Source organism: Penicillium chrysogenum, assembly GCF_028827035.1.
Source record: "Penicillium chrysogenum strain IBT 35668 chromosome Unknown utg000005l_segment0_segment0, whole genome shotgun sequence".
NCBI classification, from domain to species: Eukaryota; Fungi; Ascomycota; class Eurotiomycetes; order Eurotiales; family Aspergillaceae; genus Penicillium; species Penicillium chrysogenum.
Window position 1 is genome coordinate 8,127,180 of NW_026622753.1, and position 11,500 is coordinate 8,138,679.

Below are 11,500 nucleotides of genomic sequence, written 5' to 3' on the forward strand. Positions count from 1 at the left end.
CAATTCCCTCATTTACCAATGCCAAGTCCTGTTTTTCGATGAGATCTGCTTCGAATCTGAAAAATGTCTCATCAGATTACGATCTGTATTAACATTAACCATCTAAAACTATAGAACAATAATTCATGAAATCGTGACATTGCAAAATCGCCACACAAAGAGCATATGCAGAGAAATAATAGATCATTATATCCACTCAGGGAAATCGGGCATATTACAAGACATTGAGTCGCTGAGGTCCGCTGGTTGGAATTTCTTCAGAATCAGGCCGCCCCGACAACGGCGAAGCAGTACGCGTGTGGCTATCATCATGGAAAGAAGCGACACCGTTTGAGGCCCCCTCACCGGAGCTGAAAGGCCTTGGTTCTGATACTGTTGGGCTTGCTTCAGCGCCATTCAAGCTTGCACGGTGAGAGGGCGAGATTGTATGTGGCGGTGAACTACCTGCAGTGCTGCGCAGGCTACCATTGCTTCCACCCCAGGCTCCCCGACGTAGCTTCAGGAGTGCGCTCAGCGACATTTCATCGTCAAGATTACCCATGTCAACCAGCTGCGCCAGTCCAGGGCTTGCTAGAGCTGAATTTGGATGAGTACCCCCGTGGGCCTTGACTGAGATCATGGAGTTGCGTGTGCTCCATTCACTTTTTTCAGTGATAGGGGTCAAGCTGGGCTCCTGAAATTTGCCACGGCTACTGTGGTTCCGTGTGATGCCTTCGACTCGTCGCGGGCCAAAGTATCCGCCGTTAGTTAGCTCAGAGGCGCCGGTGCCATCTGCCTGTGCGTAGAAGCCGAACTCTTGGCCGTAGAAGCCATCGTCATCGTTCTCAAGAGCTTCGGCGTTAGCGGCAGCAACGATTGCATCGTCGAAGTACGCATCGTCATTATCATCGTAGAACTGATCATCGTAGACCTGAGTATCGAAAACGTCTTCAAATGCCATGGCATCCGCAGCTTGGGTGATCCGGCTGTCATCGGAAACTAGACCCGGTTGCGAGTCTATTGTCTGCGATGTTTGGGCTGCACTCTCTTGCCCCTGGGATCGTTCGCTCGTGCTGAAAGTGCGCTCAAAGCGCCCACTATAAGATGCTTCATTGGCTGCAAAAGCTAAAGCATTGTGTAAGATGTCGAGATTTTGCTCTGTGAGCACACCAGCACCATGGGCACGGACAGGGCCCATATTTGGTATTGGCTCGCCGAGGGGACCACGCTTGACGGATCCTGTGGCACGATAGTCACTGGCCACACTAGGCATGTGCTGCAGTCCTTGGCTTCCCCTTTCTGCCACGGGGCTTTCCTTGCCTAGTGAAGAGTCGTCCCCATCAGGGTCCGCACTGTCCGTCGCCAAAGGTGCTGCAGGGGCAACGACCCGTTTTCGTTCGTATAAATGACTGTTTACATCATCAAAAATAGATTCATCAAATCCACCATCTTGATTATTGACATCGAGATCACCGAAATCGCCATCATCAAAATAAAGATCATCATCGTCGTCAAGGATTTGGGTGGCTTGTTTTGTTATAGGAGCCTGGGGAATGATTGCTGTCGCATCAGTTGTGGCACCTAGGGATGGTTGTTGATCTGGGATTTGTTGGCTGGGGCCATCGTCTAATTGTGTGGCCTCGGAGGTGACGTGAGAGGTGTTTGTGGGCTCTGGCGGTGCAGCAGTGACCGGGCTAGCAACTACAGGTGACAATCCCGGAATAGCCCAGGACTTGGGCTCGTTGATGTTTCTCGAAACAGAAAAATCATCGAAGTCATCGTCATCGGCATCTGCATTGACGCCGGGGATCTTCTCTTCCAGGCCATCCAAATCGTCCATCATGTCATCATCGAAGTCCTCGTCGAAGTCGTCAAAATAACCATCCTCCATTCTGCGAGAAGCCTCCTTGGCCTTATGCTTCTCTTCCAGCATCTTCTCTTGCGTAGATGATTCCACTCCGCTCATATCGAAGCTGAATCGAGAGGCATTGCTCTTGAGATGTCTCGGCAATGCCGAGGGATTAAAGGGTACATTAGGGATAGTATCTTGGTCTTGGGGTTGTTGAGGATGAGCATGGGAAACTGCTTTAGGTGGGCTTGGAGGTTGCTCTGCCCCAGGCTCAGGCTGCTCCGGAGCATCTATAGTTCTTTCTGGTAGATGAGAAGGCAAGTTCCGCGCAAAGACCGGCAATGAGCTATCATAACCAGGCTGTGACTGGCCTGTCAGAAGTGAAGACTGAAGATAACCCTTGTTTTCCACCTGTAGAACATTCTGGTCCTCAAAATGTTCCTTGAAAACAGGCGAGTGGTCACTGTGCCGTTTTATCTGGTCATTCCAGCTGGCTGCACGAGGTTGACTGGGAATTTGCGGAGGTGAAGTATCCTGCCCATTCACACCTGTATCCGGCTGAGTAGCTGAAATATTCCGGCGAGGCCGTGGCGCAGAGAAGTCATGGATGATCTTTCCACGAATTCTGGGATCATAGTCATCTGGCATAGCAGGAACATCCCGGTTCTTGATCTTGATGTCCTCTGTCCGGGAGCCAATCACCTGCGAGGAGCGCCTGCGCGCAAGAAGGGACATCGGATTTAAGAGATGGAGCATCGCCTTGCCCGACTTATGATGTGTCTGGTCTACGGGCACGCCATCCATCTTGAAATCCTTCTGTGGCATTGTTTGTTTATCCGGCGAATCGTCCGGTGAGCTTCTGAACCGGAAATGACCTGACCCCGTCGGAGCAGTTGGCGATCGTTTTTGCTTGGCAAATGAACGTCGAAAGGGCGAACTTGATTTGAAATTCGAGTCTGCGTCTCCTTGATCGGCCCGTCGACCGGTCACAGACAGTTGAGAATTGTTCGACTGGGATGTAAACTGTTCTTCCCCGGAGTCGCCGGGGCTGGAATGAGGACGATTTTCTCTTTCAAATGCCGGGGATGGGACAGCCAGGGTGATTGAGGAGGATAGCGGCGCGACCGATGAGCTGATGTTGAGCTTGGAAGTATCGATGTCCAGCGGTGACTCGTTGGAGGGGCCATCGGGTGAGGGGTGACTGTCGAAGGTAGTGGTGAGAGTCGGTGTATCCGGGATCTGAGGAAGCTGAGGAGGACTGCTAATCGGGCTTCCATTCGCTCCTTTGACAGGTGAGGGCGCGGGGATTGAAGCAGGCGACGCGGACGAACGTCGATGGTCTCGGCGCCAATACGAGAAGACAGTAGACGGTGGCATGGCAGTTGGGGCCCTCACGCCAAATCGAGTCGCGATGATTAAGAAGGGGCGTAATATTCCATTGCAGTCATCAACTGCACGTGCTGGGTGTTGAACAAAGACGCTGTCATATATAGACAACGATCCGTGGGGGACGCAGAACCCACCCGTGGGCTTTCAAGGTTCGTAAGCTTCGGGCTCCTGTAAGCCTACTGACGAAAGGGGTAGATCAACAATCCATAGTAAATATTGCAGCAAAGATATCGATTTTTATGTCGATTTATATAGAAGAGAAAAAGATCAAAGTAACGCGCGGCTAAGAGTGACGTTACACCAATCTGGCCTGCTGGAGTGTCTGGGCCTTTCTGCAATATCAAGTCACATTCTTGCCCCTACTTGCTTTTGGTCTTTGGACTCTTTGCCTATGTTGTAGATAGACCATAACCTCTTAGAAATGTATGCGCTACTTCCTCTATAAATCGTACAGCTATGCTACATAGATATCCTTCCAGGAAAAAATAAATCAGAAAAATGACACGCTCAAAACGACCATATGCTATGCTAACAGACAAAACATATAAGCAAAAAATTAATTCATTGATGGCGCTTTCAACGAATGCTTTGCCTCCAGCGGTTGATCACCTCGGTTTTGACCGGGCCAGGGGTTTCTGCCATACTTGGAGCATAGCCCACGCCATTCGTGCCCATCATCGCAGGGCCCATAGGATACCCATATTGCTGTGCCATCGGGTATCCTGCAGGTGTCGGGTATCCCATTTGTGTTGGGAATTGTTGCATAGACATCCGGTTCCCATACTGGGACATGGTGGCAGGCCGCTGATTGAAAACACCATGCGACGACTGGCGAGCAAGGTGGGAGGGACGACCCTGTGTAAGCGCGGCCATGCTCCGGCGCATTCGCGGGTTCTTTGGGGAGCCGGATTGGGCAGCGGCCTCCTTCTGAAGGCGACTGCGTCGTTGTGCGAGTGTCTCTTCCTCGTCGGGGGCGGTGACTTCTTGGGCGGCTTTGGGCGCAATTCCAGCCCGGCTATCAATTTCGGCCATCAAGTCGCTGGCGAATTTGCTGTCCGAGCGGTTATGTCCCTTCAACCGTTGGAGACGCTCGGCAAGGGTCTCTATCTCTGTCTCTTCCTCACTCTCGGCGGTCGGCTCAGGAACATGCGCCGGGGGCTCTGCTGCATACACTGTAGCAGGCCGTTGCTCCGGCTGCGGGATCGGCTCACCCCGCAGCCTGGCACGCCGTGAGCTCAGAGGCTCATTTTCTTCTTGTTGTCGCTTGGCTAACAACCCCAAAGGTCGATCATCATTTTCGGCACCGGCTTTCTCGGGGTACAACATAGCCAGGGGAACGTCTTCGTCTTCGTCCCGGCCTTCCCAGGCCAAAGCGACAGGACGCTGCCGCCGTTTATCACTTTGTTTTTGGACCATCTCGTCCATTTCTAGTAGAGTGGTCTGCATGCCTTGGAAAGGCACAGGCACAGCCGTCCGGCGTCTGTGCTTCAACTCATGTTTCCGCAACTCCAATTCAGCGATGAGCGTATTCGGTGGACCAACGTAATCCAATTCCCCGTCTTCCTCGTCCTCTTCGTCTTCGTCTTCAGATTGTTCATCACTTTCGGCATCAGTGCCTTCCGACCCACGTTCACGACCATGCTCATCATGATCTCTATCCGTGTCATTCCCGGCTTCCGACCCACGTCGCGAAGCGACGGGGGCCCCGTCCTCGTCTACATTATTAGTGCTATAAGTATGGCCAATCATGGCTCGCGAAATACGATTTGCCTTTTGCCCTGTCAGGTCCTTTGTCAGGGTCTTGCGTTTTGATTTGTAGATGAACCCGCCAACCTGACCAGCATAAGGGTGATCAGTGAAAGCCGAAACGGGTGCATTCGCAGAGGCGTCCAAAATGCTCTCCAGCGTAGCAACGGCAGACTCTTGTTCAACCTCGATCTGGAGTGATGTACTTGGTTGATCAAAGAAAACACTCGCACGGAGATGCGGTGGTATTGCCGACTTACGTTTATCGTTATTGCTATCGCGTAAATCTGTCTGATCGGCGTCAGGTAGCACAGCGGTTGACTTTCTATCCTCAGCGGCGATGGCGCCTGCAAGCTGTGTCCGACGTTTATCCCGGTCCATGTTTGACTTGCGCGACAACTTCGGTGGTAGATTCAACATGCGTGGGACAGGAGCAGGATAAAACACCATGTTCTCTCCTGCTTGCGGCTGTTTGTAATGTTCCGGCTTGCGGGCGAGCGGCGGCTGCTCCAGGGATACCTGGCGACCCGGTTCTAAGGGTGTGAAATGGACGCCATCAAAGTCGGTGAATAATGTCCGCGCCTGCTGGTAGGTATCGTTCGATGCGACCGAGGGACGGCGCTCCAACTCCGCCTCTGCGGGAACTCCTTGCGGAACGTATTGATCGTAGTGGTAATCGCTCTGGGTATTGAAAAGAGGTTGTGACGGTGGTAGATTAGGGAGCCCGGGAAATTCATCAACTTCATGCTCACGCTCATCAAGTGCAGGCTCGGAGAGCTGAGCAAGGCGCGCCCCTGATACGGAGCGCTGGCGCGCGGGGGACATATTCGATCCGTGGGCGGAGGAAACTGTCCTTGCCGGGGAGAATGCACCATTCCGGTGAATGATTGAATTAGACGCGGAACTGACTGAGCGTCGCTTTTGTTCTTGGTCGATGCGACGGATTTCGCTTTCAATGTCCGCCGAGCACGAGCTCAGCTGCTCCGCGCTTTGTTCCAACCGCGTTACATGTCCTTTGTAGGCTCCTTGTATGGACTGCAAATCCGGGGTAGGGTGACTGAGAGGTACGGAAGCCTCGCTGCATGCGCTGTGGATCGGAGGCTCGGGAGGAGAATGTCGCGCGACAGTCGTATTGAGAGGTGGAATACGGAGGCTATTGGATCGCTCTTCGGGGGAAGGATCGGCGTCGTAGTCATCGTCCTCCACCACATCGTAGCTGGTAGAAGTCATAGAGCGGATCATCGAACCTAACTGACTGAAACTGGGGTTGTCCGTGGTTTTGGCCGCTTCTAGGTGGCTTCCTCCTCCGATATGATCGGTATCAAGCGGCAGCTGCTCAAATACATGTCCATGAGCAGGTGAGGGGGTGCGTGACGCAGAAGCGGAAGAAATAGAAGCCACCTCATGGTCAACTTGAGCGACGGCATTGTACGCCATAATATAGGTTTTAAATCACCGACTATCCATCCATTCAGACCAGTTCGAATCGATAGAGTGGGTTTCAGGATCAAAGGGACTCGGAATAACAGGGATGCCAGACAAAGAAAACCTGGAGGGATGAAAAGAAAAAGCCAGGGAAAGTCTTAATTTCGCAAGTTCGCTGTCGTACAATAATTTGCCCTGGAATGTCTGAAACTAAAGCTATCTTGATGCTAATTATATCGTAATTTTAATCTCCTAACCCCAAAACACATTGGAAAACAAGGAATGAAAGCACTAAGCCACTTACGGGGGCTTTGCGTTCACCTGGGCAAGTCTTAGGCCAGTCACCATCTTTTGCTGGGTTTGACTCTCCACTTGGGTCGAGAGGTCTTGGCATCTTGGCATTTTTGTATATCCACGATATAAGGAATACTCTCAAGGAATATGAGGTCTTGGGGAAATCCCATCGAATATACTAACACTCTCACTACTTCTGCTTTGCCTCGTTGCTTTTCTGCACACTTCCCGGTAACATACATAAAATGGCTCAGATAGGCAATACCGAGGTGTTTACATTTGGGCTGCAGTACTTGACCACCCCGGACCAATCAGGCCATCAGCAGATATCGTGGCCTCAGTTGTTTTGCCATGGCTGTACTCTGCCTTTCTAGGAACTGACTAATAGAAATACCTCAATTGGCGCTCAAGACTCGAAATGGTCGCGTGACCTATGTGATATCAAACAGTAACCTACATATGTAGGTGTATGTACCAGATTTTAGGCCGCGGATACGAATTTCCCGATCGGGGTAGTCACGGTCACGTGCCCATTGGTTGACCATAGGGTAACCTCTGGTGTAGGTATTTACCGGTACCTTCAAGTACATGTGTATACATAATTACCAATTTTGGACCTTCTGTTTTCAAGTTGTATCTCCCCTCCGTTCTATGACATGATTACGATCCCATTGCATGCTCATGTTACTGTTAATCGAGAAAGTGGAAATCAATTGACCACAGCGGGGCTATTTTGCGGGCTCAAGTATCCGGTCCCCTATCACTATTTGTTGTAGTTCAGAGGTATATGTTGTATTTTATTATATATGGAAATATGAGGTAATATATAGAACACGGAGCCAAGTTAATTGAAAATCAACTTGGTTGTCTGTATAGACAACTCGGGATTTATGCCGATGGTGCGGCTTGGTCTCTGATCTACACCAGCCTCATATCACAACAACGATCGGATTTCATATTCTGGGACATGACAGAGGCACCATAGACTAAAGAGATATTCGGAAAGCCTCTACGCACTATTAGGATCTTCTCCTTTTCAATTTTTATGTATTAATGCCGTTATCTCGCTGCTTCTCGCTTCCTCAGGTCCTCAGAGAAACCTTAGGTTTCTCCCAATTGGTGCAGAAGGCCTTGTAACCTAGCATCGCCAGCCCATTGAGATAGGCGATTCTGACGCCAGGCATCCCAGTCAAATTCCAAGCTGCTCCCTTCAGCCGTACACATGATACCTCGGAATAAAGCAACTGCTTCGTCCCAAGATATGTCCATGCCCATTCCGAGGCCAAATGAGAAGCGGCGAACTAGATCAGGGCCGCCGGCAAAGCGAACTAGATGCTTGTTCTTGGCCTGTAGAGCCTCTACTAGGATCGTGTCGCCCCGGGATCGGCCAGCCTTGCCCTCGTATATGCCACTCATTTCTGCTGTCAATAGCGAGGGACCAAAAGCCTCATAGATTGGCACCGCCCTGGCAAATGTCCAGTCGATAAGACCTGTGATATTATAATCCTCATCCACCAGTATATGGTCACCTTTATCATCCATGTGTTTCAGAAAGAAGGGACCATTGTCAATGCTCGGTTCAAATGCATTCCAATGGCCTTGTTCCGCCAGTTCTTTGAGGTATCTGAAGATGAGGTAGGCATTGACGGAGTACCGAGTGAAGAGCTGACGGTCGCAGATTAATTCGAGATATCTCTCCGCCCAAGTCGCGTAGTACTCTCGTGCATTGCGAAAAGGTCCCATTTGCGAAAATGTACCAGTCCGGTCGCCCACGACGGGACCCATACAGATAGTACCATTGGACCGTAAAGAGAGAGAGCCGATTTGCTCAAGGGGGTACTTATTGATAGTACACAAGATGTCGGCGTAGTTGTCGTACAGTTTGCGGAATTGCTCTTCTGACGGGCTAAGAAAAAGCAACGGCGTCCCGGGGAGTTCCTCTATCAGCATGTACGCAACGCCCACATCGTTCTCAGGGTCATTCAGTAGACCGAAGTCGTAGAGTGTAGGCGACGGCACATTCATATCCTTGAGCCATTCTAAAGTGGCACATTCGCTCTTTAGGCAGAGATTGCTAAAGCTGTCTGAGAATGAAGTGTAGTTTTGCCGGAGGATTCGAGCAAGCCAGGCATTTCCATCGCTGAAAATAATTCGAAGATGGATGTGCATACCGCCCATCCGGTTCTCCCCTAGAGGGTCCGCGGTGTCAAATGCACAATTCAGGCCCCTGTTCCGCTTTGAAGCTCGACGTAGAAGGTTTTTGTCATTGATCATGCGTCGAAGTGCCGTTACTTCTTCTGTTTGCGCTGCCCTCCATGCATCCTCATCAAGAGGGTCATTCTATGATCAAATTAGAGAACATGCTTCCAGCTAGCTACAGCTCAACGTACCTTGCAGCAATGAGTTGGGGGCACGGCATGAGCAGCGCAAAATCGCTGCTGACAGCGTTCGCAGAGACCAATATCGATCGCAGCAGAAGCCAAACATTCGGAGATACAACAAGTCCAGAAACGAAAAGCTTTTGACATATTTGGGTTCCCGCGGCTTTTCCTTGTGAATTTACGTGAAGACCGGAAAAGAGCTGTGAGAACAGGGCGATGAGTTATTCACCTCCATAATGGATGCTTCTTTTAAGTGGTCTGTTTGTCCACGTGATGGGTGAGCCTGCCCCAGAAGTCGGCGTGCGTGATGAGATAACTGCATCAAATCATGGTTTCCCCGCCACAGTTAATGATAGACCTTGGTTAAAACTTGTGCCGAGAACATACTTTCGATTAACATGACTAGACGGATCGCAAAGCAAATAAAGTGGCGCATCTAGGAGGCCCTACCACACTAGGTGACGAGGTGTGGTTGGCTATCCCATGCATGGTGTGATCGCGCAGACGATCGCATGTGATCATGTAAGCACCTGAACGAACAGACCAATTAGTTAATTGGTCAAGCGTTCAAAGCATTTCAGTACCGGAGATTATGGCAAACAGTTTGACTCATTTGTCCTTAAACTTGGGAGGTCTTCTGCTGACTGTTTGGCCACGCCGAGGTTGCAGAAGGGTCTTTTATGACAATGGCGATTTCTTGTATCTGGCCCTGGACCGTTTCGACAGGTTCCTACCACAGAAATCCAGGGGTCCGCGGCAGCCATCTTGGAAGAAGTGACTAGCTCGAAATGTCAAGACCTGAGTAGGCTTTAGGGTGATGTCCAATGCTTTTCCCACTGGTCGGGCTGCGAGAACAAGCAGGTATTGGTAGTCCCCGTCTATCCTGCATGATCTCCGACTTGTATCTCGGAGCTCGGAAGCTTTCTATGGCGGCCGGTCATTATTAAGGCGATCACTGTGCCGAGGTCCGCCGGGGAAATAAGGTTATTTTGAGCTGCCGTCGTCGGCGTCATGCTAACATATATCAGATAAATCAGACAACTAACACCCAAGCAGTTTTTCCACTAAAGCAATTCCTACGCTTTTCCCTATCATCAAATAATACCTTGGCAAGCTTCGACTCCCCTAAAACGGGTCCATTCCTGCTTACGCGCTAATCTGCTCAAAACCGACGCAAGGCTGTGGCCAATTCATTCCAACACCTGGCCGTATATATAAAGACCAGATCACCCATTTTAATTCTAGCACTCAGATAAGGAACTACATTTTAAACAACAGATAGGAGGGCTTGCACATTATCCCTAGCAACAGCGAGGCCATAAAAGAATGTCTAGTATGACCCTCACTTCCAACACATATTCCACATATTAACAGATTGAGTGTCCAGAACATCAAGACAAATCCGCCCCGCTCCGTATGGGCGTAGTACTGTTTCCAGGCTTTCAGGCCCTGGATGTATTCGGCCCAGTGGACTGCATCAATGTCCTCTCATGGAGCCACAGCGTGACTTTGGCACTCATATCATCAACCCTAGAGCCAGTGACAACAAAGTCACCGGCATCCGCCAACGCCATAGGCCAAAGCGTGGTACCAACCCACACCTTTGCAACAGCACCGTCTTTGGATCTGCTTCTCGTCCCCGGCGGCCTGGGCACGCGCGGCTCGAACCTAGCAATCGAAGAAGCAATCTCGTACATCCGAAACGTCTATCCCCAGCTGTGTTATCTCATTACAGTGTGTACCGGCTCGGGGCTTGCAGCTAGAGCTGGGGTTCTGGATGGGAAACGAGCCACGACAAATAAGATGGCCTGGGCTGAGATTACGGGTCTGGCGGTGAATGTTGATTGGGTGCCTCGTGCGAGATGGGTCGTTGATGGTAATGTGTGGTCTTCCTCTGGGGTTAGTGCTGGCATTGATGTTACTCTTGCTTGGATTGAAGAGGTCTATGGGAGTGAGGTGGCGAGGAAGATCTCAAATAGCATTGAGTATACTCGACATGAGGACCCTATTCACGATCCATTTGCTGAGCTGCATGGGCTTTGAGTCAGGGGTTAGGTCGTATGTTATCACGTTTTGTATTTATATCTGGGGGTCTTCGTCTTCACTCTATTTGGAAAATTCTGGAAAGGGAACTTAGATCGTTGCGACAATATATATGACGCTGACTGTTCTCTATGCGCCGAAGCGAGAAAGCGCATGCGCAACTTTGCTGATGCCGCTAAACCAATAGCTGTCTATATGATAAAATTGTGTTGAATACACCTATCGCGCCGAGACGCTGTGGCGTGCATGCATCCATGTGCGCAAGTGTCACGTAGGGTGCGGTGCATATGTGATATCTCACGTCTGAGGCTAGCGACTGAGCCTGAAATTGCAAGCCTGGGTCCGGCATGCAAGATTGCACCGGCTTCCTTGACCATATAGCGGCTTCCTGCGA

At 50.6% G+C, this 11,500-nt stretch overlaps 4 protein-coding genes across 4 annotated transcripts; 1 reads left to right on the top strand and 3 right to left on the bottom strand.

Moving 5' to 3' along the window:
- Nucleotides 1-214: 214 nt before the first annotated feature.
- On the bottom strand, nucleotides 215-3,205 carry N7489_011455 (uncharacterized protein; the record flags this gene model as incomplete). The annotated part of the gene is made up of 1 exon (XM_056717204.1): nucleotides 215-3,205. One exon carries the CDS (start codon nucleotides 3,203-3,205, stop codon nucleotides 215-217), a length of 2,991 nt encoding a protein of 996 aa, XP_056564826.1.
- Nucleotides 3,206-3,793: 588 nt separating this feature from the next.
- On the bottom strand, nucleotides 3,794-6,400 carry N7489_011456 (uncharacterized protein; the record flags this gene model as incomplete). Its single annotated transcript, XM_056717205.1, has 1 exon — nucleotides 3,794-6,400. The coding sequence occupies one exon, from the start codon at nucleotides 6,398-6,400 to the stop codon at nucleotides 3,794-3,796; it is 2,607 nt and encodes an 868-aa protein (XP_056564827.1).
- Nucleotides 6,401-7,783: 1,383 nt separating this feature from the next.
- N7489_011457 (uncharacterized protein) lies at nucleotides 7,784-9,210 on the bottom strand (the record flags this gene model as incomplete). The annotated part of the gene is made up of 2 exons (XM_056717206.1): nucleotides 7,784-9,022; nucleotides 9,073-9,210. 2 exons carry the CDS (start codon nucleotides 9,208-9,210, stop codon nucleotides 7,784-7,786), a joined length of 1,377 nt encoding a protein of 458 aa, XP_056564828.1.
- A 1,179-nt stretch (nucleotides 9,211-10,389) lies between these two features.
- On the top strand, nucleotides 10,390-11,106 carry N7489_011458 (DJ-1/PfpI family protein; the record flags this gene model as incomplete). The annotated part of the gene is made up of 2 exons (XM_056717207.1): nucleotides 10,390-10,396; nucleotides 10,451-11,106. The coding sequence occupies 2 exons, from the start codon at nucleotides 10,390-10,392 to the stop codon at nucleotides 11,104-11,106; spliced, it is 663 nt and encodes a 220-aa protein (XP_056564829.1).
- Between the last annotated feature and the right edge of the window lie 394 nt (nucleotides 11,107-11,500).